The sequence below is a fragment of the Heterocephalus glaber genome, unplaced genomic scaffold (assembly GCF_053883595.1).
Source record: "Heterocephalus glaber isolate CG9 unplaced genomic scaffold, H.glaber_assembly_v1.0 deba00001579, whole genome shotgun sequence".
Taxonomy (NCBI): domain Eukaryota; kingdom Metazoa; phylum Chordata; class Mammalia; order Rodentia; family Bathyergidae; genus Heterocephalus; species Heterocephalus glaber.
In genome coordinates, this window is record NW_028258360.1 from 684,669 (window position 1) to 711,682 (window position 27,014).

Consider the following 27,014-nt stretch of genomic DNA (forward strand, 5'->3'; position numbering starts at 1 on the left):
TTAAAAATTTAAAAGGCTAAGGATGTAGATCAGTAGTAGAGTGCCCCTGGGTTAGATCCCTAGTACTGAAAAAAATAAGCACCAATATTTTAGTAAATCTTTAAAAATATCTTTTAATTCATTCTAACTTATTTTATATCTGCTTTTCAAAGGAAGAATAAGCCTAGAAATTTAGCATAATTGGTCTAACTGCACACTGCAATGAATGGCATTCGTTGTCTGTGCTTCTCAGAGGCAATAGCAATTTAAATTTGACACAGAATACTTTAAATAAAAATATTTAGACATTTGGCTTATTCCACATGTCTCTTACTTTTAAAAATAAAAAATAATTTAAACAAGATCCCTAGTTTCAAAAAGAAATTTGATGAAGAATTAGAAATGGCAGGGCTGGGGATTTAGCTCAGTGGTTCCGGCTTCTGCCTTGCAAGCACAAGGTCCCGAGTTTGATCCCCAGTACCAAAAAAACCAATAAAAAAAAAAAAAAAAAAGAATTAGAAATGGCAAATGGATATATGAAAAAATGTTCAACATCACTGGTCATTTGTGAAATGCAAATTAAAACAATGCTGAGATTTCATCTCACTCCAGAAAGAATGGCTGCTCTTAAGAAATCAACCAAAAAGAAATCTGAGCCAGGCACGGTGGCACACACCTGTAACCCTAGCACTTGGGAGACTGAGGCAGAAGGATCCTTGCAAGATGGAGGCCGGCCTGGGCTACATGAGTTTCCTTGTCTCAAAAAAAAGAAGAAGAAATCTGAGATCTGAGGATGCTGAGGATGTAGCTCAGGGGTAAATCCCTGTGTTCAATGTTTAATCACTGGTACAGAAAAAAAAACTGAGATGGAGGTGATAGTTGAAGAACCATACATAGCTACTAAATCAAGAAATTGCAGAATTCTGTAGTTAGTAAAAAAAAAAATCAAATTTTACACTAACTATGGGTGAGTTTTATGGCACACAAATCATATCTCAATAAGACCATTTTTTTAAAGTAAGAAAAGCACAGTCTAAATTGTTAGCAAATTTGGAAACTCCTTTAGATTTTAACACTCATAAACCCCGTTCTGTTTTCCTTTGTAAACAGCTTTCTGTGTGACATACTTGGCTTGAATTTTTCAGATGTCCTTATCAAAAGATATTTAAAATAAAGACAGGGCCAGGGATTTAGCTCAGTGGTTCCTGCCTGGCAAGCACAAGGTCCCGAGTTCGATCCCCGGTACCAAAAAAAAAAAAAAAAAAAGACATAGCCATGCCTGTCTGAGCATTCTGCCTGACCCTCGTCTACGGTAGATCTTGTTACCTGTATTTCATAGCTCCAAGAAGCATTCTGGTGGTCTCCGGTGGGGGTGTGAGGGGAGGAGGGCTGCAGCCTCTGAGACTGTCAGACACGGCTGGTCCTCGCCGTGTTAAAATGATTGACTCGGACATTCACCTCGGCTCTCCTCCTCTTCAGCTGCCTCGGCCTTTCAGGCCTTGCTCTGCCAAATCCATCTTGCAGACTTTCCTCTCCTGCTTTTCTCCTCTGACTTCCTAAAACTCTGGGTAAAGTCCTGACTTCATCTTACCAAACACAACACATGGGTTTTTCTATTTTCTACATAAGGCCAGAGCTAAATAACATCATGCTTCTTGCTAAGAAAGCAAAATGTCGATGCTGCCTATCTACTGTACATCCACTCCATTTGCACGTTACATGAAATGTTTTGTTTTCCGTACTGGGGATTGAACCCAGGGCCCCCCTCTGAACTGCATCCCCAGCCCTGTCTGTTGAGAAGCAGCTATTGCTAAGTCACTAAATTGCCTGGGCCGGGTCTGAACTTGCAGTCCACCTGCCTCAGCCTCCGAGTGCTGAGGTCATGGTGCGCACCACCGTGCCCAACTGACTTTCCTATTTTTTTAGTGAACACATCTGCTATTGTTTTTTGCAACATCTTTCCCTTTTCCTGTCCACATTCTCCTGAGAAACTCTGCTCTCCATTTCGGTGCCTCCTCCAGGATAGCCAGGCTTCCGGTTTCAGATTATCTCCGCTTGATGGGAGCCTCCTCTCAGTCATAGTGAACGTTTCTAAATTCTTTTCTGAGTGACGCTTTGCTGATAACAGAACACCCCTGAGTCTAGTTTCTTCAAGACACTGAGTTTATGATTTATGGGAATTTGGAAGGACAGGAAACTTCAGGAATCCGTCTGCGTCTACTTGTGTCTTCAGCATTTCTCAGACTCTTACAGTGACTCTGAAAGCATCAAACCTGTCCCAGTCAAATGCCCTGCTTCTCCCTAGCTGGTCTGCGGCAGAGGAGCTCAGTAAGCTCTGGCCAACGGCCAGCAGGAGTAACAGGAGGAAGAGCAGTGGCCACAGTGATCATGGTGTCTCGATCCTGGTAGCAATCAGCGTTGGGGCCTCAGTATTGTTAGTGATAGTGGCAGCTGTCAGAAGGGTGACGAGTTGCAGCAGAGGAGAGGCAGGATTTGCCGAGAGCCTGTCATGTGACAGGCCGCTCACTGCGTTACTTCACTTAATCCTGGGACAACCCTACAGGGACAGGTCATGCCCATGTTACAGATGGAGAGACTGAGGCTGGCGAGGTTACTTTATTCACTGTGGCTCAGGCGGCAGGACCAGGAATTCCTGGTTCACATTCAGATGTGGCCCAGCCCAAAGCCCAAGTTCCTCACTGCTGCACGGTGCCGCCTCGGAGAGGAGGCTCGGCCCTTCCTCCCGGAGTGTCACCGCAACCCTTGGCTCCAGCCTCGGCTACTGAACACTGCTCTGGAAAGTGTCGTGTCCCCAAGGGGCTGTGCAGAGTGGATGGGCCCCAGCGCCCTCTCTGGGGCCAGCGCTGTGTGGCAGGTGAATGTGCTCGGGGACCACACAAAGGCCTCCGCTCTGCCCCCAGGGGTGGCTCTGGTGGCCCTGAGTTTTCAAGGCCAGAGCTGCAGAGGAAGGCTAGGGAAGGTACAGGAGGGATACAGGGCCTTCTCCAGGTGTAGGTCCCCGGGCTGTCCAGGCCCTGTCCAGGACGCAGGGCTGGAGGGCCTTCCCGAGGCGCTGGCACGGTGCCCCCAGAGGATGCCAAGCCCGACCCTCACGGTCTCCACCTCTGCATTCTTGCAGAGCTTACAGGGCTGCCTATCAAAGCCCAGGCATGGCGGCTCCTGACCCTAACCCAGGCCAGCGCAATGCGGATTGTTGCCCCTGCTGACGACTTCTGCTGAACTTCCAGAAATTTCACGTTGAGATACATTAGCATCTGTAAATTACCTGGCAGTAGGAGTAAATGGCTGCTGAATTTTAATTCAAAAGATTATTAAGATATCTATCAAATTATCACTACCATTTGAAGTGTTAAAAAAAAGAAAAAATACATTCTGTATTTCCCCAGCCTTCAGTAAAATTCTATTTTTAAATTTTTTTCTCAGTTCTGGAGATCGAACCCAGGGTCTTGTACCTATCAGGCAAGTGCTTTACCATCCTCTGTTTGGTAATATTTTTTACTATTTTTATGACAGTTTTTAAAGATGTTTTTCTATAAAACAAAAGATTACTGATATTGTAAAGCAAATACAAGGGTCAAATGACTCTGAATCTTTAAACAAAGAGTTTGAGTTCTTTTTAAAACTCAAAATGTCACTCATATATGGTATTATTGAATTTTAGTGTTTCTGATATCATAATAATTATAGTGAGTGTTTCCAGATGGAAACTGAGAATGAATGAAAGCATGTCGTATTTCAGTTTTTCTCAAATTCATTTATTAAAATTGCATTTTCACATTCTTTCTTATCTGCCCATTATGTATATATTTTTCAGCCTTATCCTCAGCACTAATATCTCTGAAGTAACAATATAGATATGCTAGTTATTTTTATAAATTACATCAAGATAAAATTGTAAAATATACAGTATATAAAGATATGTATATTAACTCATTACTATTTCAATTTTTCTAAAATTACAACTACAATGGTTATCAGCTGTACTTTGGGGTACACTGGCAAGAGTTTGAGATTTGGAGTAAAAGCCTTAGGCTCATCTTTTTTTCTTTGGTATCGGGGATCAAACTCGGGTCCTTGTGCTTGCGAGGCAGGCGGCGGAACCACTGAGCTAAATCCCCGGCCCCCTTAGGCTCATCTTAGCCTTCCTGTAAGCTCCTTAAATAGGTTTAACTGTTTTTGCATCAATAAAATGGAAAGAATCCTGCCTTCTCTACTACAAGTGAGAAAGTGTCTTTCAAAATATTTTGTAAAATTAAGAAGCGTTGGCAGGTGAGACCTCTTGGGGCTGGAGGTGTAGCTCACTGGCAGGGCATGGGCTTAGTGCGTGTGGGTCATGGGTTCAGTTCCTGGCACGAAAAGAAGAGAAGGAAGGAAGAAAAGAAGGGCAGATGAGAAAAGGGGGGGGGGGCTTCCACTGGGCTCTATCTGCAGAGACCAAATTTATTTATTTATTTGTTTTTTTGTTTAATTTTGAGACAGGGTCTCAAGTCACCAAGTTGCTTGGGCTGGGCTTGAACTTCTGATCCTCTTGCCTCAGCCTCCAAAGACCACCCTTTCACATGCTTTGTCATGGGGGGACATCAAGCAGCTATGAGTAATACAACCAGTATTTAACAATGCTGTCCATCCAGATTGTTTTAGTTGGGGCCGGGGATGTGGCTCAGTGGCACTGTGCCTGCCTGGCAAGGACAAGGTCCTGGGTTCAATCCCCGGTACCCTCCCCAGGAAAACCAAAAACCAGATTGCTTTAGTTCAGGCTACGATAGGCTCCTGTCCTTAGGCGCTAGAGAAACCCATCAGCCATAGGAGGGCCAGGCCATGTCCTTCCATTGGTCCTGTCCTTGGGCTCCCAAAGGGCAGAGAGAGGCAACCCCACAACGCCTCTCTCTGTCAGCGCCTGCTTCCCAGGCCCCTCTTGGACCTGCAGTTGGGATCCCTGACCTCTACCCTGACCTTTACCGCCCTTGTCCCTGAAGCCCTCCCTGGCCAAGAGGCCCCCACATTGATGGCGCCTCTCTCTGGGGCCCTCAGCCTGGAAGCGCCGTGGATGAGGTGCACTCGCTTCCCCGGGTGCTCACCTGACCCCAAGCCAATATGATGCTTTTCCAGTTGGCCACACTGTCCTGCTAGAGGAGCAGTAAGTGTCAACTGGCTGCCTGGTGAATGTCACCAGCCCCAGGGAAGTTGGGGGCCCAGGAAGACACTTGGGTCAGACAGGAAGTGAGGGCTCGGGGCCAGGTGAGTCCATCTCTCCTGCCACCCACCCCTTGGTCACAAGGAGCCAAGCTCCCGGGACCTGCTGTGAGCCTCCACAGCTGGGAGTGGAAAACCTGGATGGGACCGTGCTACGCGTGGCAGGGTGACCTAGGGACCCAGCAGCTGTGTGCAGTGTAAAGCTTGGCCCAGACAACTGTCTCCCTTCCTGGGGTCCAGAATTATGGGGAGAAAATGACCGAAAGCCCCCTATTGAACTTGAGCCTCCCTATTCTGGGAAGCTCATATTACTTACTTCTCTCAGCTTCCTTCTCCTTTAGTTTTCTCGTTTTTGTTTTTGGTGGTACTGGGGTTTGAACCTAGGGCATCTACACTGAGCTACCCTTTTTGGTTTTGTTTGGTCCTGAGACACGGTCTCACTAAATTGCCCAGGCTGGGCTCAAACTTTCGATCCTCCTGCTTCAGACTCCCACAGTGCTGGGATTGCAGGTGTGCACCACCTCCGACTCCCATATGTGTTTTCATCACTGTCAGGGCAGCCTTCACAGAGCTCTCCTGTGTGTCCTGGGTGTGGGGATCGGGGAATCACAGGTCCATGAGACCTGCCATGACCTCAGGGGCCTCCCATCATGGTGTGTAGCCAGCACCAAAAACTGGGGACTCCAGGATGAGGCCTTGAACCCACAGACGAGGGCTGCAGCAGGGCTGGACAGGGAAGAGGGTGACAGTGGTCCCACCAGGGAGGCCCAGGGACTTCCCAGAGTGCCATCTTCAGTTTGCCAGGGACAGGGAAAGGGACATAGGGCAGAGGGTGTGCATGCACATGTGTGCACCCGTGTGTGGGTGTGGGAGTGCGTGCACATGTTGGGCGTTGGGCCCTGTTGGACTGTCAGGGTACCACAGCACCCTGGGATCGGAGTGTGGTGGGGAGAACACCCCGATGTCCCTAGAAGTTGAAAACAAAGTGAACGGGGAAAGAATCCGATCAATTTGGGGCTGGGCAAGGAGCTCGGTGGCAGAGCCCGTGCCCAGGATGAACTGCCAAAACATTCGAGCAGTTTGTGGCTCCCAGGGGATGATGACTCAGTACCTAGAGAAAATAAGGCTCCGGCGCTAAGTCCAGAGATGCAGAGGATAGGACATTTCCCAGAGACACGGCCCCCACTATCAGCGGCACCCCTCTCCCCGGTGGACAGTGAAGGGATTGATCTCCCAGAACTCCCGGTGTGACCACGTTAATGTTATTTCAGAGCCCGGCTTGTCCCCATGACAAGACTGAGGTGGTAGAAAATTGACAGCCCAACTGTCCCGAAGATGACACATCCACATCTGATGTCGTCCCTCCCTTCTGGAGTCTGAATCACAGACCTGTGTAGGGAAAGCTGCGCTAGGTGGGCGGCCAGGAGTCTACAACGGTCAGGAACAACAGCCGTGACCTTGACCGGAGCCGAGCTCCTGTGACACGGTCACATCTGTGTGCACCTGCAGCCTGGCAGAGGTGGAACTGTCGCCAGCCCCCAGCTTTCTCTCAGGTTCCTGTTGCATTTTGAGGCACCCACTTCTTGTCTTCCCCATCTGCTCCCTCAAACCCTTTCTCCTTAGGGCAGGGATGGAGGCCCCACCCCCAGCTCCCAAGCAGCTCAGCCAAGACCTGCAATGGACAGATGAGTGGGCGAATGATGAGTCGCCTGGGGAAGCTCGTTGTGGTACGGCTATGCCTGTTAAGAGAAAGGCACGGTTCCCCAAGGCTGAACGGACTTGGGGTTCATAGACTTGTGCGGCAGAGCGGACCTGGCCATCCCAACCCTGGCAGCGGAGACGCAGGGTCTTCCAGCTTCGCATCAGTGGCACCAAATGGTTCCTGGCCTATCCCCACTTTCTGCATCAGCCCTATAGGAAGGGACCCAGGAATCTGCATTTTAGGCCCCTTCCACACACACACCAGGACATAGAGTCATTCACATACTCGCACCACACAAACCTGGGACATTTTTCAATCAATAAACCTGTAAGAGTGGCAGCTCCAGGCACATAGAAACAGGTTCATCTCTGCTCTGTACTTACAAGCTACAGGGCAGACTTGCCCACTTTTTTATGCTCTCTGCACCCCAGTTTCCTCGGTTATAAACTGGGAATGGATACAAACACATAGAGACAGCAATGGGATGAATGGCGGTTGCTAGGGGCTGTGGAGAGAGAGGAGTATGGGAAGCGGGAAGATGAAAAAGACCTGGACCTCTGTCGAACAGCTCTGTAAACACACTTAACTGTGCTGAGCCATATTCGTAACAATAGCAAAGATGGTAACTTATGTGATTTTTTTAAACCAAAGTTAGAGGGGTGGGTCTTTTTTGCCAAGTGTGGTGGCACACGCCTATAATCCCAGCTCTTGGGAGGCTGAGGCAGGAAGAGCACCATGAATTGGAGGCCAGCCTGGGGTACAGAGTGAGACCTTGTCTCAAAAAATAAATACATAAAAAATTTGTCCCCCCAGGACTGGGGGTTGAACCCAAGGAGCTCTGAGCTACATCTCTAGCCCTTATTTATTATTTTTGAAGCAGGGTCTCTTATGTAGCCCAAGCTGGCCTCAAATTTACCATCCTCCTTCAGCCTCCTGAGGAGCTTGGATTATAGGCAGTGCCACTGCACTTGGAAAAGAAAAAAAAAGAGAGAGAACTTAATAATGGGACAGATAATATCAGTATTACATGAAACAAACACATAAGGCCCTAGGCTTGGGCCTGGGGAATAGTAACCACTAAAAAAATTGTAACTCTTTTCACTTTGTTGTCAGGGTTTTTAAGGTATTTAATCATGAATCGGTTACTACTTAAAGGCATTTTAAACAAAATTATAGTCTGAATCTTCCAGCTGATGGAAGGTCCCTGTACTATTTAAATGGCATGACAATTTTTCAAGAAAGCATTGCACTGTGAGACTGAAACCTCTCTATAATCATCCATTAAGGAATATTTCAAACTCTCTCTGAAAATCCAAGTAGCTTTTGACAAACTGCACTTTTTTTCCCAAATGCTGACCAAAAGGACCATTTACATTTCCCATGTAGATCCATATACAGTACTTTAAAAACAGCCAGATCATAGGCTGGTACATGAAAGCAGAAGGATATTCATATTAGGCAGTCTAAATCTTTTGTTTTTTGAGACAGGGTCTCACTATGTAGTTAGGGCTGGTCTCGAACTCATTATGTAGCCCAGGCTAGCCTCAAACTTGCAAGGATCCTCCTGCCTAAGCCCCCTGAGTGCTGGGATCACAGGCATGCACCACCATGCCTGGGGTGGGCAGTCTAATTCTGGAAACACTTAAGTCCTCAGTTTGCAAAGTTGAAGGAAACAGAACCAAAAAAATTTTTGTTTTCTACCTTAATGAAGGAAATCAAGCAAAACAGAATAAAGCAATGATCTCCCTGTCCTGAATCAGCCACAGAAAGTACTTCTCATCTTCAATGTGCTTGTGGAAGGCAAAGCACTTTCGGGCACCAAGCATAGACCCAAAGGCGTTGTTTTGATTCCGTTTGCATCTATGCTAATTCTGTCTCTCCAGCCTTTTTTTTGGGGGGGGGGACCAGGGATCGAACTCGGGTCCTTGCGGTTGCGCAGCAGGCAGCGAAACCACTGAGCTAAATCCCCGGCCCTCCAGCCTATTATTTAGTCCTTCGCAGGACAGATGTGCTGATTTATAGGGCCATAATCCACGCGGTGGGCGGATAACCAAGAGGCCTTGGTCTCCCTCATTTACTCCAGTAAGAAAACTAGACGATTGCCTTGTAAATCAGCATGTGTCCCATGCCCCGATTCCTACAGAGCGCTAACCTCGGAACTCCTCAAACCACATTCATAAACCCCATCACGGCCAGAGAGACGCCGAGGCTGAGTTCAGGTTGAACGCAATGACCAGAAGCCAAAGTAGGTTGCGAATGGCATACAGGTGACCCGGGCTTCAGCCCACACAGGTGTTCACGGGGAAGCACTGCAGGAGAGAATCCCAAGTCTTGATGGGAAGCTAAACGCTGCAGCCCATGCTAAGAACTCCTGGCCAGTTCTTTGTTCTTGACCTCCGCCCTGTGTAAGCACGACCAAGTGAGCACCTCGAGGCCCGGAAGTCCTGAGTGAGGACAGCGCTAACTGCAGAGGGCAGCGCCTGAGCACCTGAGACCTTGAAGTGGCTGAGCTCGGCGGGATGAGGATGCAGGTCTCAGAGATACCCGCTCCTTGTCTTCCTAGACAGGAGAGTGAAGACGAGGGTTTTGCGACTGTTACAGCATAAAGAAGGAACGAAAAGAGCATAGGTACCGGATAGTAACTGGATTCTAAGCCACCTCTGTCCACTTAATTTTTCTTTTTCTAACAGACTAAAGGAACCTCCGGTTATCTTAAAGCAGGAGTCTCTGGGGAAAGCTCACAGCACTGATCCAAGTTTTAACTGGGGTTCCATCTTCTTTTTTGGGGGCCGGGGGGGGCCCTGGGGATTGAACCCAGGGCTTTTGCACTGAGTTATATCACCACCCCACTTCCTTTTTCTTTTTTTTGGTACCGGGGATCGAACTTGGGACCTTGCACTTTCGAGGCAGTGGAACCACTGAGCTAAATCCCCAGCCCCCCACCCCTTTTTTATTTTTTGAGACAGAGTCACGCTAAGTTGCTAATTTGCTGGGGCTGGACTTGAACTTGTGATCGTCCTGTCTCAGCCTCCCAGAGTGCTGACATTATAGCTCCAACTTTTCTAGTCGCATAACCTTGGAAGAGCCCTTAACTACTGTGGGCCTCAGTTTCCTAATCCAGAACGGCCTGGTCACATGACATATGGAGTAAGTATTTGTAAAAGGGGAAAAAATGAACATGCAAAATGACCTCAGACCCAAGTTTGATCCCCAGTACCAAAAAAAAAAAAAAAAATGGCCTCAGAGATGCCTTCTGGGCCCAACCCTCACCGGAAGTGTGATTTGTTTGCCACAAACTCTTGTCTCTGGTCCTGCTCCTCTTTTGTAAGTGTGGCTGGCAGACCAGTGGCAGTGCCAGCCTCCATTTGCTTAGCAGCATAGCTAACACCTCTTAATTATGCAAGAACAAGGAGGATGTCTTTCACCATTAACTTGATAATATAATTTTTAAAAATAATAATTAGTTGCCAAAGCATATTACTGCTTTTAAAGTCTTATGCAATATTTCAAAAACCATAGAATGGAACTATTGAAATTTTCCTTCCAAGGTTGTTTTCTGCTTGATTTCAAGAGTTAAATGAACAGTTTCCCATATTTTGCATCTGATATATTTTTCCTCTCCATTAAAATGCTGAAAGGTTTTTTTTCCCCCTCCTCCTTAGGAAGAAAAAGGAAATCCTTCCCCTGCACTTTACTTTGGCTTTCTCAAAAGTTGGGTGGGAAAGTCAGTGTAATTCAGGTGGAATCTAAACACGTTCTTATTGCACAAGTGTGTGCAGAAAGGGAGCCAGTAATTCCAAGTGTTCTTTCAGGAGTTTGTGTTCTGTGTTTTCCAGGGAGCCTTTACTTTCCAAGGGAGTATGATCGACATGCCGTTACTGAAGCAGGCCCAGAACATTGTTACGCTTGCCACAGCCATCAAGGAGAAGTGATCTGTTAAATGAGGCTCATCAGGTGGGCTGAACATATACAGTGGATTGCTTAAGGCCAGATGTACACTCGGGCAACTTGCTAGCATGCCAGACTGGGGCTCCAATGCATTTACGGGGCAGTTGTTGTTGTCTTATGGCCAAGTTATTCCTCTGAAATTGAGCTTTCTTCCTTGGCGCCCTTAAGTTTATGATCTTATTGTTATTAATGCATTACAAATATGGACTTAGGATTTCACAGGGAGATAAAATCATGGAAGGAGGGAAGAAGGTGGGAAGAAGCTAGGGTTCCCTGAGGCTGATCTGTCAAATATACAGACTCCCTCTGCCTCCTCGTGTTGGGAAGTGCTTGCCACGTTACCCATCTGTACGCCCAGCATCACAGATGATTTTAAGCAAGTGCAGGGTTTTGGACGGGGATTTAGCTCAGTGGTTCCCCTGCCTGCCTTGCAAGAGCAAAGACCTGAGTTCGATCCCCAGTACCAAAAAAAAAAAAAGGAGTAAAATTAAAGGGTTTTGTGTGTGTCACTAGCAGTCCTCTAAAACAACAGAGACAGCACAGAAAACATTATGGAGCACGATGTTGGCTTGTAAAGCTACCTGCTAAAAATAAACTTCCCAAACTGATTACTGTTAACCCCCATCCCCCAGCTGCACCATCTCTGTCCTCCAAGTGCTGGACAGTGAGCCCGAAAGCATTCATGGGGTGAATGCTTTGGGTCAACAGTTACCGGCAATTAAAAAAGAAATGTGCAGAAACACAAGACCATCCATTCTGCCCTTTCTTTTCCCAGTTTAACTGTTCACCATTGAGGCCATTTTCCCTGCAAATGCATGGCAGGGACAGGGCTCCCTCGGCCATAAACTTGTAGTGTCTCCAACGACACAAAGCCAGGGCTGGTGCGCATGGCCCCCTGTGAGATTTGCATCACATTAGAGATGCTGCTACAGGTCAGATGGGTGGTGTGGTTAACGGGCTTAGTAAAGCTGTTTTGAAGAGGTTAACCCAGCTTGTAGTAAGGGTAAATAAACATAACAACCGGCCATTGTTCCCTATTCAGCACGTACTCTTATATTGAAGGCTAAAGGGTATTGAAGCTGAGGAGGATCAGCTCCTGCATGCCAGAAGACGCCAATGAAGTTTGAAACACCAACAATCAGAGATTTTGTTTCTGTTCCTCATTAAATCATGAGCTTTTGTGTTGAGACTCTGGACGACTGTTCTTTAAGAAATTAACAGAATGGGAAGTTTTAAACTCTACATCAACCTTTTCACGACCTACACAGCAGCGACACTGCTACTCATAGACAAACACCGCAGGGAAGGCTGTTCTGTTTATTTAAATTTGTAAATAGAAAACAGTTGTTTCTTCAGTTTCATTTTTTTCACCTCCTCCTACCCCCCCTTGGTGTGTTCCCTCCATGGCCCCAAGCGTGGGCCCCAACCAGGGGTCTCCTCTTCCCCACAAGAAGCCTCTGGAGAGGTGAGCAGAGTGAAGTCTGGTCACAAGCAACGACATCGTGACACCAAGACCAAGTGTGGAGATGTCGCCACCAGGGCAGAAAGGGGAACTCCTGTCCACTGGACTCCTCAAGGAACTCCTCCGGCGACACACGTTCTTGAGACACCAACTAATATTCCCAAACAGGGGACTCGTGGAGACAGCTCCCGAGCTGAGCTGGGCCCCCTTTCCGAGCAGCCTCCCGGCCCTCCTTAGGGTGTCATCCCCTCACCTGAGTCATCCTGTGCTGCCCCAGAGTTTCTGGAAAGGTGGTGGGAGCCACCCGCACCCCCCTTCAGGGAATGGCAGGGGGGACAGCATCTCAACAACCTCAGAGGTGACCAGTGGCCACCATGGCCTTGCGGTCCAGGCCTGGGGGACTGCTGGGAGTCATGACAACAGGCGTGTCCTGATCTGAGCAGTTTCTGCTCAGAACAAAGGACAGGAGGATGCTCAGAGCCAGGAGCAGGAGGATGGTCCAGGACGTGCCAAGAGGAGTCACAGGCAGCCTTTGGCGTGAGAGGAGGGAAGGGCACACATTCTGGTGTCCACCCTAGTGATGCAGGCAGCCCCCATCCCACACAGGTGGCCTCCTCAAGCCAGGGACCCCTACCCTCAGGGATGGCCCCACAGGGAGCCCCCAAGAGGAAAGTACAGGGTGTTGGGACCACAGGAGAAGCAACCTGGTCCCCTGCCCCACAAGCCTTGGGCCCACGGGCTCCTTGCTTCCCATCAAGTCAGACACCTCACCATGCCCTGGTCCCAAACTGGACTTGGTTCAAACAAAGCCACCTCACTCAGTCTCCCAGGCAACGCACTGATCCTCCTGAGAACCCAGTGTCCTGACTGTGGTAGGACCGTGAGCCTGGGACCAGCGGAGACCCTAACGAGGGTCCCAGGAGAGAGTCATTAGCCACAGCCCATGTCCCTCAGACCTGGGCAGACGGAGCTCCAGGGCAGGAGGTGCAGGACATGGAAGGTGTCCCCCTGGCCCTGCCCACATCTCTGGGTGCTGGGGTGGCAGGGAGGGAGGGCGAGAAGAGGACCTCGCTGCTAATCAGATTAATTAAAAACCATACCTGTTTATAGTTTGTGTAGCTCATCACAAGCCATTTCTCCAGATCACCCCCTTGTTATTAATTCTTGGGGGCTAAATTATGGGTAACACTATTAAAACATTATCAGAACTAATGAGAAACAATTACTTAGAAAATGAGCCTGGACAAGATTGAGTCGAGAACATCAGGGCGATCACCATAGATTAGTTTAATAAATCATCAGGTGCAAGGCAAGATGGACTGTATGTATGCAAAGCCTCGTCGCGGGAAAATGAAATTGAGTTTTTTTGCATAATTTTTTCATTAATCTCAATAGGACCCGTGTGGTGTAGATTGCTTTATTCCCCTAATACCTTGCCCGAGGAGGGGGGATGTCCAATAATGTCTTCATTGTTTTACTGAGGTCTTAATGACAGTCTGTGACAACCTCATTTTAAGGTATAGAGGATTATATCAATACAGTCATGTTTTATGGAGCGGGGCTGCCGTCCACCCAGCAGAAGCGGGCACTTTCCTTTCCGATGTGCCTGTGCTGCCCCGTCCTCACCTCCTGTCCTCTGGGGGCAGGATGCGGACCCGAGGCCCCGCAGAATGAAGACTTCACGGCCTCTGCTAGTGAATTTGAAAGTCGCCGCTTGCCGGGCCTATTCTGCCGGGTCAATAGGACAACTATGCGGCTGTCCCGTCTGCAAGATAGAGGTGTCATTATTATCACGAACCACCTCGGCCCCCAATAGCTGTGCTGGAGTTCCGGAAGCTGACTTTACTCTTTGGGGACTTTGAGGCTTTTTTATTTGAAAGGTATCCTGCCTTTAGCATTTCCATTTACCTTGCCACCTAAATCTTCCGGTTTTATGTATTTATTGTTCTCTAGTATTAGGAAAGTAATCGACGGCACAAAACCGGTTATAAAATTTCCATCAAGACCTTTGCATATGAATGCTGGGGAGGCCTGCGACGGCGGGGCTCGGACGGCGACCTCAGCGTCAGCCACCGGCCCCTCTCCCCTCCAGGGCTTCACAGAGCCAAGGGGAGACGCAATTACCCGACCCTGCATTTAAATGTTAAGGCCTGAGTCTCAGTCTTTTTTCCCGCGCTGTTTTAAGCGGGACCGGGACAGGAAGTAGCTAAAAAGAAGAGCGACCGACGGGCGCGCAAAGCGAGTTACTGTTCCATCCCTAACTGCTGGGGCCGGGGCCCGGCAGCTGTTTACTGTTCTTAGTCCGGTGTTTTCTGCTGTCTTTGGTGTCGGTTTGTTTAAATCCTAGTAATTATTTGGCGGCGCGCCTTACAGAAAAGCCACCCTCAGGAGACCCGAGGTCTCCCCAGCGCCTTTTGCTGTGATGCGACCCAGTTTCAGATGCAGAAAGTGCGTTTCGAACAAGTCTCCGGGACTGGGGATCTGCGGCCTCCCTTTTAGATTCTTCCCGTTCTCAGTGATCCACGGGGTTTGTTCTCGCTGCTTCCGACGGGAGGGGCCCGGCGAGGCAGAGCCCGCGCGGCCAGGGACGCGGGGACGCGGGGACCCAGGGACGGCGCCGGCGAGTGCGAGCGTGGAGCGGCGCTCCGGGGCGGGGGAGCCCGGCCGCCCAGACCCCGCCGCCCCGTCACGCGGCCCGGCTGCGACTGTGGCAGATCAAAGCCGCCGCGTTCCCGCGGAGCCCGGCACAATCGCTCGCCTTTGTGCGCTGTTGCTAGGAGCCCGAGAAACTAAGAGAAAGTGTCAGGAGCGCGTTAATCAGACTCGTTACAGTGTAACAATAACGTCCTCCCGGGCCCCGCGCACCCTGCGCGCAGGCGACACCTACGTGGGCCCCGGGCCGCCCCAGGTGCCCGGCCCGGAGTCGCCGCTCGGCCGCGCGGTGACCGCGTCCGAAAACGCCAGCGCGCGGCTGGCCCGGCCTGGATCCGGGCCGGATCTGCCCGGCCAGGAGCCGCTCGCTAGCTGGACCGAGGAGGGGGCACGGTCCCGGTCCCGGTCCCCCGGCTTCCCAGTCAGGCAGAGGGTTGCTCACGTTACCCAAACACACCCTTTGAAGCAAGAGAAAAAGGGACATTTATTTCAGGGAACTTTATGGTTAAGTTTCCCAAGCACCATTCAATCAACTTTGCCGATTTCCCCTGCAATTCAGAGAGAAGACGTCCACAGTCATCCCAGCTTATTAAAGAGAGAAGAAAAACTTCGCCGAGAGTGAAAGGTATCCCAGGGAATCGCTTCATTCGTTTAGTCACTCAACAAACACCTGTTGGGCCAAATGGATCCCAGACTGCTCCTGGGAACGGCATAGGACTGGCCCAGTGAGCTTTTCTTTTAAAGTTAAAATGCCTTTGTGGAAGTCTAGGGAGGCACAAAGCTGTAAAGTAACGTCAAATGTTAAAACAAAAAGAAGTCCCAGTGCTGTTGGCTACAGCTATGAAAACACTAGAGCGGTTTGAATGAAGAATTTGAAACCTCTTGGAAAACCCGGAGCTTAGCTTTGGAGTTTTTCACCTCTTTCATCTCCTTGTCCCTCCTCCTTGGCTGGTAGCAGCCAGGCGGGGATGGGGTAGGGGGTGAGGTTGCCCCTTCCCAGAGCTCCGCACACCCTGTCAGGCTTGCGGGCAGCCCCCATGATCCAAGGCCATACAGAGAACTGGAGCTGGGCTGGTGCCGAAGACCTGCAATCCTAGCACTCAGGAGGCTGAGGCAGGAAGATCGCAATGATTTTGAGACTACATAGCAAGACCTATCTTAAAACACACACACACATACACACACACACACACAGAACGGGAAAGCTGCTTAGGCTCTGGGCAGGGGCCGGCCAAGCCACGCTGTCTTTCTCCCACATGATGTCTTGTTCAAGAACCATCCTGCTTGGCCAGAGTAGATTTAACAGAGGCAGACTGCAGAGTAGAAGCTGAACCCCAAGCCAGAACAAAGTTTGGTGCAGAAAAACTGCCTCTCTGCCTGCCCCTCCACCTACACCTATTGACCTGGGAATTCTCAAGCACTGTTGGTGGACCATCCTGTGGTCACACACATTCAAGGCTGAGGAAGGAGGATGGAAAGGTGGAGCCCAGCCAGGGCAACTTAGCAACTTAGGGAGACCCCATCTCAAAATAAAGAATAAAAGAGGATTAGGAATGTAGCTCAGTATGAAGGCCTTAGGTTCTACCCCAGTAGCACACAAAAAGAAAAAGAAAGAAAAACAGGACATGTTCCTGAGGTGAGGGTTTGGGTCTGGAAGGAACTTACAAGCTTTCTTTCTTTACAGCTGACAGACTGAAAAACTCCATCTTACACGATGTAGTAACAGTTTAAAAAATATCTACTAATGGGGAATAATGCAGAGAAAAGAACCTGGAATGTTTGGCCTACAAAATACCAAATACTTGGCTTGGCCATATCGTGTTTTGTTTTGAAACAATGAATCAAATGACCTTCGTTATTCAGATGCATAATAGAATGGAGGAAAAAAGACATTCCCTTTCCCATCCTCTGTGGAGCTTCTTGGCCCAGCTTCTGGCCTCATATCTAAAAAGCAGGCGGCGGGCCTCTTTCGGGGTCCAGGAAGGGAAGGACAGAAAACCACGGCACCAACTCCGAGACCCACCGTTCCCCACGGTTTCCGGGAGCTCAGCAGGCCGCTCCAGGCCAGCGCGGACGCAGGGGCAATGCGGCCCGCTGCTCTAACCTCACCATGGCCCTTCCCCACATTTCATCACCGCCTCGTCCCCCCTAGGGGCCTGGTCATTGAGGGAGGAGTGGACAGGACATCAGGACCCAGGACGCAGGACACAAGGGCTGAGCAAAACGTGCAGTGTGTGTTTAAACTTAAAAAAAAAAAAAAAAAATTAAAAGACACGTTGCCATGAGCTGGCTTCAAAATACTGTGCCTTGCTTCGAACCCACTTCTCCTGGCATTCTGGCCACTTTTGGAGGCAGCTCTGAAGTCCTCCTTCGAGAGTGACAAAAAGATAGTGTTTCGAGAAAACATGGTGATGTGTCCCCACCCACTGGATCGATTCACCAGATCCGTGCGACTTCTGGCTCTTCCCCAAAGTCCAAATGACCATGAAAGGGAAACGTTTCGAATCGAATCAGGACCTCCAGGCAGCCACGATGGCACGACTAAAGGCACTCACTCAAAATTAAGGGGAAAAAAGGTTAAAATAGGTCAGGGGGTGTAGTTCAGTGGTAGAAGGAGCACTTGCCTACTAAATGTGAGGCCCTGACGTCCAACCTTGGCACCCTGCGCGCACACACGCGCACGCGCGCGCGCACACACACACACACACACACACACACACACACACTGTTAAAATGATAAATTTTGAAGCCAGGCATGATGCATATGTCTGTAATAGCACCCAGGAGGCTGAGGCAGGAGGATAACCATGAATGTAAGGCCAGCCTGAACTACATGGTAAGACCCTGTCTCAAACAAAACAAAAGGTAAATGTTATGTATATTTTACCATGATTTTTAAAAACAATTTTTTGAAAAACCAATGTGAAATAAAGATAAATGCAGTATTTTTGAAAAGCACAAGCATGGTGTTTGGCACACAGCGGGCACGCAATACAGGACAAATGATTTCCATCCGGGTACTAAGCCTGACCTGCAGGAGAGGACAACAATCTCGCCACAGCAACGCTGGCTTCAAAGTACACGTCTATGGCGTGAACCCCGTTTTCTCATTTGCTTTCTCGGGAGAACACTGGGAGGAACTGGCATATTCGGCGGCACGAGCATCCCGGGGCAGCTTCGCGGCTCTGCTGTTGTTAGGATTCTCCTAGCTGCGTGGCTGTTCTGACCACAAACTCTTTTTGGGGGTGGGGGGGCGGTACTGAGGATCGAACTTGGGACCTTGCGCTTGCAAGGCAGGCACCTTAACCACTGAGCTAAATCCCCAGCCCAAACTCTTATCTGATTGTTTTGTCCCAGGCCGACTTTGACTAGAAATTAAAACCCTAGAAGGACTATGTAGTGCCAGCTCCTGACTGAAGGGGGCGCAATTCCCAGAGAAAACTACAAGCGTGCGGCCTTCTGGGATTTGTGCGGCTACTGGCCCAGTTAGAGGACTTGCTCAAGGTCACACTGCTGGCAAAACCAATCTATGACTCAAGTCTCCACCTTTTCTCCACCAAACCACACAGCCGCACCTGAGCACCTTGGATTCGTGGTTCCACGTTGCTCCCAGCTGTGTTTTGGAACAATGAAAGCGCCCGACCAATGGCAGCACTGGGCCGGGTCTCCCGGCCTTGCCCAGGATGATCTCCAGCTCCTGAGCTCTGACGATCCTCCTGCCTCAGCCTCCCAGGCAGCTGGGACCAGGGTTAGCCTGAGCGGCTCTGAATGGCTGTCTAGGAAAGCAGCCCCCAGGAGGTATGAAGCATGGGACTCAGACTCGGAGAGCCAGGCTGCCTTTCACCTGCTCTTGGGTCCCCATCTCACCCCTGCAACTGTGTCCTCCCAGGCTGCTTTCGTCCTTCTTCAGTCCCATCCCTCCGTTTGCTCTCTGCCTCCTCTTCCCTCTTTTGTTTGTATTTGCAGTGCTAGAGATTCAACCCGGGCTTCAGCCAGGTGTGGTGGCACACACATGTAATCCCAGCACTGGGGAGGCTGAGGCAGGAGGATCCTTGGGAGTTTGAGGCCAGCCTGCACCACACACAGAACGAGATCCTGTCTCAAAAACCAAAAAATAAAAAAATATTGATAAATAAACTCAGGGCCTCTAGCATACTAGGCAAGCACTCTATCAATGAGCCACATCCTCAGCTTTTTTATTTTTATTTATCCAAGGCAGGGTCTTGCTAAGTTCCCCAGGCTGGCCTCAAACTTGGCATCCTCCTGCCTCAGCCACCAGAGTAACTGGAATCACAGGTGTGCATCACCATGCTTGGTTCTTTTCCTTGCAATTTTACCTTTTCTTCCTTTCCTCCTTCACAAATAACAAATATGTTGGGGGAAAGGAAACAACAAAACTGTGCAATTTTTTCCCTCATTCTTTGTCCATGTATTAGAGGGAAATCTAGCTTCTTAAATTCTGAGCTGCTTCAGGACACACCGAAATCCTTCACTTCCTGTGAACTCGGCACAGGATATGAATGATGCCCATTTTCCTGGAAAGGCTGGAGACCAGACAACAGCGGATGCACTCTGGGAATCAAAGCAGAAATGTCAGCTAGGCTGCTAATTATTCAGTAAGTTAAATATTGCTGCCATAGTTGCTTTTCCTATTGGCCTACATCTGATCATGTTGTCTTAATGCAAAGCCCACATTAAGATCCTATTGCAAAAAAAAAAAAAAAAAGATCCTATTGCAGCAGCTGGGCATGGTGAAACACTCCTGTGATCCTAGCACTCAGGAGGCTGAGGCAGGAGGACTGCCCTAAATTCGAAGCCAGCCTGGATATATAGAGGCCCTGTCTCATCAAAAGATAAAATTCAACTTTCTATAAATATAAAATATAAATTTTATATAATAAGGCATAAAGTTATTCCTATGTAACTTGAAAAATCTGATTTCTATCCTATTCTTTTTCCTTTTTGCAGGGACATTGTCAAATGATTTTATGAAAATTGATATTTTCAAATTATGATAAACATTCCATTTTGGAATGTGACCCAAAAATATTATTGGTATAATTTTGCTTCATAAAAGCTTTAAAAAAATGTCATGTGCCATCCAGGGAATTTCAAATTGTGAAATATATTTATGAGAATATTTAAGGTAAACATTTTCAAAATAAGTAGCCAGGCAACAGTCATGGATTTGCAAGCACTGCCTCTGAAATGAACAGGTTTTAAAGGTTTATTCAAAGCCTCCGGCCTTTCCTCCCCCTGCAAGCACATATGTATTCGATTAGTGCTTGGGAAAGAGCGTGTGTTTTCATAGCCTCCGGTGTGGTGTTTATAAAACTCCTGATGATTTTAGGGCAGCACCTTCATTTTTTGAATTTTCAAAACTTGTCCTTTTTTACTCTTTTATTTTCTTTCCCCAAAACAAAGACCGAAGAAGCCCTTTAAGAAATTTTATCCATTCTCTGCAGAGCCCAGTTTGTTGACCTTCAGGCCACGGAGTGAAACCTTTCTTTTAAGTCGAGCATTCCCCATTGGGAAGCACTCAGCGTTTTCTTTTTATGAGGAATTTTAACTGCTGGATTTAATTTAATTATTGTATTTTGTACATACTCCCAGGAGCCCTGGGGCAGGAGCTCTGCTTTTTTTGAAACTTTCAAATAAATATCTTTAGAAAATGCTCATTTTGGATGGCAGTGTTACTTCTTGGACTTGTATTTTGGGTCCACATCCCAAACTTGGGTCTTGCAGTTTCCGGGCTCATGCACAGTGGGTGTCGGTCTCAGGTCCCTTTGCCATGGACACAGTGTTCAGGGTCCCGCAAGGGTGTGGAGAATCCAGCTCTCAAGCTGAAATGCATTTTAAAAGGAGATGGTTCTGGGGTGATGTGCTTAGCAAGAGAGTTTCCTACTGGGATGTCACCTGTTCATCCAGAGCATGCTGTCGCCTGCTACTGTCTGTCCACGGAGTTTCTGTAAGATCCTCATTAAGTCCACTGCTCCTCTCCCCCCCAGTAGAGGCACATCGCGACACACACACACACACACACACACACATGTGGGGAGTTGTCATCCCAAGTGAATAGCAAAAACTCAGTATCTTTGTTTCTCTTTTTTTTGTTGTTTTTGAGACACTATGTACTCCAGGCTGGCCTTGAACTAGCTATGAAAAGCAGGTTGGCCTCCAACTTGCAAGGATCCTCCTGCCTCAGCCTCCTGAGTAGTGGGATTATAGGTATGTGCCACCACACCTAGCTTGCAAAGTGAATTTGATTTCCTTATTCACTTTTATTTAAAAATTTAAATTATCAAAATCACAGTTTTTTTGGTGGCAAAAACCACTGGCTGCACATTGCAATTATCTGGCAGAACAGGCACAAACCCGTAATCCCAGCACTCTGGAGGCTGAGGCAGGAGGATTGCTTAAACCTAGGAATTCCAGGACAGCCTGGGCAACATAGCAAGACTCTGTCTCAAAACAGAAAAAAAAAAATTATCTTGTAGGCTTTTCATAGATACCAATGCCAGGGCCCCACCCAAAACTAATTATATCATACTCTACTTTGACCTTCATTTTGCAGATTAAAGACAGAAATAACTACATAAAACTACATAACCTCAAAAGATGAAATCTGACTTCTGCATTAAAAGGAGCATGACTTGAGAACTTTTTTTTTTTTGAGGCAGGGTCTCTCCATGCAGTTCAGGCTGGCCTTGAACTCACTACCAAACTCAGACTGCCCTGGAACTTGTGGCAATCCTCCTGCCTCAGCCTCCTGAGTGCTAGGATTACAGGTGTGTGCCACCATGCCTGGCTATTGCCACACTAAACTATGTTTCCACAATGACATGTTGGGCCGTGAGAATTGATTTTACAAGTGAAAGAGCTCAGTGATTCCCCTACTGCCCTGATTTCTGGTGTCACACACTCCCCCCCGCCCTCCCGCCCGCCCCAACTGACCCACAGAGGCCAGAACAAACATTGTTTTCAAACATCTCCTACGATTTTCAGGCACACTTGGACCGCCCAGGGGCTGTCTGTAAAACTTCGAACTTCAGCCTCTGTGGTGGCCTTTGTCATGCTGCATGACTAACATTCTGGGAATTTGTCTTATCTGTACTTAAAATACATACAGAAAAAGCAGAACGCGTCCCAGTGTCAGCCACAGTTTTCAAAGCACTTGAACCTTTGAGATGTGCACTGCGCAGCTTTTGTAAAAGCTGAGGCAGAGCTTAGCTGAGTCCCAGTCCCCGAAGGTGATAGCCATGCTACTACCGGGGACTCCGGGTCACCTTGGCCAACACCAAGCTCTCACCAAGGCCTCAGGCCTGGCACCCGCCTCCCAGGCCAGGCCCATCGGGCTCCCTTTGCTATGCAGGGACCAGGGACCTCCCCAGAGATCAGGAAGCTTTGATCCCAAAGATGTGCCTTGGGCTAAAGACCTCTGGTTGGCCACTACTCTAATAAGGCTGGGACCTAGGATCACACTCGCAGACTTGCTTTTTGCAAAGGGAAAGCTAAGGGGCAAGGACTCTGGCACTAGCTCTCTCTCCAAGGAGAGGGAAGGCGCATGCGCTGCAGACTCCCTGGCTCTCTGGCAAACATTTACTGAGATCATGATGTCACCGTGGTAGTGGCCAGCAGGAGGGGACCCCGGAGGCACCCAAAGTCCCAGTAATTCTATTGGACACGAAAGCAGGTGGGCAGCTGAGGTTTTCCTACCCTGTTTCCCCACCTATTTGGTTCCAATCCTCTTCATTATCCTTTATTTGGGGGGCAGGGTATAAAACAGGGTCTCGCTGTGTAGTTCAGGCTGGCCTCAATTCTCCTGCCTTAGCCTTGCAAGTGCTGGGATTACAGATATTCTCTATTAAAAGCAGAAAATGCTTTTAATATAAAGGTGAGTTCAAGTGCTTGCTTTTGGCAGCATATGTACTAAAGGTGAGGTCAAAATCAGATCCGGAGCTGCAAGTGCAGAGTCTGGAGCCGCCCTGCCTGCTCCTTGCTTCTCAGACTTCTTAGCTGAGTGACCTTGCATAAGGCACTGATGTCTGGGGCCTCGGTTTCATTATTTGTGAACTGGGGACAGTAACTGTCCCTACTTCATACAGTTGTTGGCGATTGCAGTGACTTAATGCATGTAAACAACCATGCAAAGTGCTTTGCTGACCCTCTACACATGAACAACCAGCCTCAAAAGAAGAAAACACACCAAGATGCTAGCAGACGTTTGGATGATGAGGGAACTGGTGATTTCTTTCTTTCTATTTTCCTTTCTCTCTTCTTTTTTTTCACTTTTTTAATTTCTAAACTTTTTGTTAAATATCTGTTGATTTTTTTGGTACCAGGGATCGAACTCAGGTCCCTGTGCTTGCGGAGCAGGCAGCAGAACCACTGCGCTAAATCCCCAGCAATATCTGTTGATTTTTAAAACACCAAGTTGAAGCTAATTATATTAAGATCTACTAATTTTTTTTTTTTCTGGTACTGGGGATTCAGTCTAAGGCCTTCTCACTGAGCTATATCCCCAGCCCTTTATTTTCTATTTTGAGACAGGGTTTTACTAAGCTGCCCGGGCAGGACTCAAACTTGCAGTCTGCCAGCCACAGCCCCCAGAGTACCCCACCAGCACTGATTTTGCTTATGACAAGGCCTAAGAGACCCTGCATAGAGAGCTGCAAGCAAGATCTGGAACGCACAGCTGCCAGGACTCCAGACTTGGGTCCCAAGATCCCCTTTGGAAAAGGAGGGACCAGCAGGCTGGATAGCAGAAAGGAACCAGAGCAGCAGGATAGTCACCGAGTTCCACCCCCACTCTGCTTCCTGCTCCCTGGGGGTTCTAGGAAAGAGCTCTTTCCTTCCCTACAAGGAGGTCTATACCTGGGCCGGAATACCAGCATGTGGGAGGCTGAGCCAGGAAGATGTCCATGATTTTGAGGCTATCTTGGGCTACATGAGTTCAAGACCAGCCTGGACTACATAGTGAGACCCTGTCTCCAAAAAACAAAGAATAAAACAAACAGAAAAAGAAATCCTGAGAGGGAGCCTGGGCCCACTGTCCCTCGAATACCCCTCCTCTAGGCAGGCCCTGCTCTCTGTTTACACACCGGGGCCTCGAGAGGGGGGCTGGGGCTCCCTGGCCTTTTGTAACCCTTCCTGGATCCTTCCAGCTTCCAGGCTCAGCTCCAGGCAAATTGCAAAGAAATTCCACCTCCTGAGGGTTGAGCGAGGTAGAGCTTAGGAGCATGCAGTGCATGCTGTCAGCCCCCAGCACTGCTGCTAGCTTCTCCTATTGCATGAGGGGCAAAGCCACTGCCCACAGGGAGGGCCCCATGCTCCCCTCACAGCTCCTGGCCTAACAGGCTTTCTCTAACTATAAGTATCAGACCCGATTAACACGGGCCACCTATGGCCCTGGCAAGGAAAACACGAGTGAAAGAACTGTTTGCAACCTGACTTTAGCCCACAGAACGGTAGGAAAAGGACTGAAGCACAATAGCCATCATGTCACTTTTTTTTATATATATATATTTTTTTTTACTTTTTTTTTTTTTCAAACAGTGTCTCACTATGTAGTTCAGACTGGCCTCATTATGCAGCCCAGGTTGGCCTCGAACTTGTGGCCATCCTCCCACCTCAGCCTCCTGAGTGCTGAGATTCCAGGCATGTGAGCCATGCCTGGCTGTCAAATTTTTAAATGTTAACCATGTGGCACATGCCTGGAATTTCAGCACCCGGGGAGACTGAGGAGGAGGACTGCCCTGAGTTTGAGGCCAGCCTGGGTCACACAGTGATATTCTGTCTCAAAACACACACAAAACGAAACAGAAATATGTACACCCATACTTAATTACATGGTGCTGGCATCAAACTGCTCAAGTTCACAAAGCTGTGTGACCTTCGACAAGTTACTTGACCTTTCTGGGTTTCAGGTGTCCAGTTTGTAAAATGGAGTTAATACTGGAACCAACTTCACAGGGTTAATAAGAGAAGTGGATTAATGTTCAAGAAATCCTCAGAATAATGCCCAGTAAGTATTCAGTGACAAATATAAATCATGTGAAATAAATAAATCTTTCATCAATAACTGCTTGGCTTTCTCTGTGTGCCTGCCTTGTTACTGTCCTCTGATGGGATTGTAACCAACCCCATGCCAAAGCCATGGCTTCAGGTTCACAATGGGAAAAGAGAGTTTGGTTCTTATCTATTTGTGGAAAATAATGAGCATTTGTAGAATGAAAAAGACACATGAAGCCATGAAATCCCGAAACCCAGAACCACAGATGCGTTCAGGACTTCTGCTCCAGGCTGGGCAGCGGCCACTTGGCTAACATTTTAAAATTTGACAGCCCAGCATGGTGGGTGCCTGGAATTTCAGCACTCAGGAGGCTGAGGTGGGAGGATTGCCACAAGTTCCAGGCCAACCTGGGCAGTGTCCTCGAATACACCTCAGTGTCCAGCTGGCCGCGGGGTCACTCTGCCACAGGGCACCTGGCTCTTCCCAAATTGCCCGCCGTCCCTGCGGAGCCGCCTGCTCTGCCCTCCTGTGCCGGATGCCTCTGCCTCGAGGCTGGCGGCCTGAGCTACCCGGTGAGTTCCTCCTCCTCTCTAAGCCTCAGATTGCACCGAGGCAAACACACAAGGCCCCTCTGAGGATGCAGCAAGGCTCTGTGCCAGTGGCAAGCCACCCAGTGGCCCCGGCTGGGACAGATGCTGTGGTCGCTGACGCCGCACTGGCCTCCACCAGCCAGGTCCAAGCCTTCTCCACCTCAGCCTGGGTCCCCTGAGTGCAGCGGTGGCCGAGCAGGGCGGGGGCTCCCAAGGAGCACAGCTCGTGTGATGAGCAGCTGGGCCGGGAGGGTGGGCCGAGGGACCGAGACACACGCAGGGCTCTGTCACACACCCGGCTAGGAGACGAGGGGGCCGGCAGGGCACTTGTTCCCAGAAGTGGAGAAGGCCCAGGCGGAACCGGCGGACGGGAGGCCCCTGGAGACCTGCGGTTCGGAGCCGCTGTTACCTCCACGTGGAGGCCCGGAGGGATTCCCGCCCGCTCCAGCCAGGGAGGCTCCGCCTGCAGAGCCCGGGCTCGGCCTCTGACTCCGCCTCCTCGCTACGACCCCCCGCCTCCGCCCTCTGACCGCCTCCACCTGCCCTCCCCAGGCTACGCCTGATGCCCTCACCGTATCTTCCTGCCTCTGCTACAGAGAAAGCCGCCTCACACCCTTGAGACCCACCCAATGCCCAAGCCCAGCAAATTGGCTCAGGGTTGGCATCTCTGGGTCACCCAGAAACAGCTGTGTGACCTCCTGTGCTCGCAGGACCCTGGCCGGGCCCTGGGTCACCATGTCCACAACGGCTGACTCCACAGTCACCTGGGAAACAGTCAGCCGGCGGGAAGGACAGGCCGGGGCACAGGGCACCCAGGTCCTGGCCGCCTGGGCGTCCACCTTCCCGGCGGATCATAGGAAATGAGGCTGCCTCTGGTGGCTCCAAACAACCGGGGATCGTGAAGAAAGCCTGGCGCCTGAAGCCCTGCAGCAGCTGCCCAGTGACACCAGGCAGTGCTTCGGAGGTTGTTCCTGAGAAAGGTGCGAGATAAATTGAAACTCCTTTTCCTCAGAGCCAGTCCTGAAAGTCCATGCAGTGAGAAACACTTCTCACCGTGCACAAACTGCGAACTGTATACAAAATTAAATTTTCTGATTAAAATCTGCATTGCTGGACCTCCCGCTGGTCGCCACCACTTCACCGACAGAAGACATTACTTGTACCAGCAGCAGGGTAAATCTCTGATCTTGGGTCCTAGACCGGCTTCGCTTCTGCAGCTCTTGCACACGCATCACATTTCCCATGCAAATCTCACAGCAACACTCTCACCGCTGACCATACCAGGCAAGTGTGAGCAGGTCCACAGTCTGACCCAGTGGCCCTCTGGTCTCCTGCATGCCCAGGCCTGAGAAGGCAGGGCACCTGTGGCCAGTCTGAGCACAAGGCCAGCATATAGGATCATCTACTGTTTTCTGATTTAAATGTTCTTCTTGCCAGGTGCAGTGGTGTACACTA

General features: G+C 49.2%; 1 protein-coding gene and 2 long non-coding RNA genes across 6 annotated transcripts in view; 1 reads left to right on the plus strand and 2 right to left on the minus strand.

The window, feature by feature from the left end:
* Clybl (citramalyl-CoA lyase) overlaps positions 1-12,032 on the plus strand; it is a 225,499-nt gene extending 213,467 nt beyond the window's left edge. For 2 of the 4 annotated variants that reach the window (XM_004858621.3, XM_087193076.1), the window contains exons 8-9: positions 10,732-10,849; positions 11,886-12,032. In XM_004858621.3, the coding sequence (XP_004858678.1) occupies positions 10,732-10,827 (96 nt within the window). In that variant the 3' untranslated portion in view covers positions 10,828-10,849; positions 11,886-12,032. The remainder of the gene's footprint in view (positions 1-10,731; positions 10,850-11,885) is intronic. The other 2 variants (XM_004858622.4, XM_087193077.1) reach the window with 1 other exon arrangement.
* The window catches only part of LOC147823456 (uncharacterized), a 99,464-nt gene that overhangs the window by 38,681 nt on the left and 33,769 nt on the right, over positions 1-27,014 (minus strand). The gene's annotated exons all lie outside the window — the stretch shown is intronic.
* Positions 1-27,014, minus strand: part of LOC106010579 (uncharacterized) — a 53,954-nt gene that overhangs the window by 24,662 nt on the left and 2,278 nt on the right. The window lies entirely within an intron of this gene.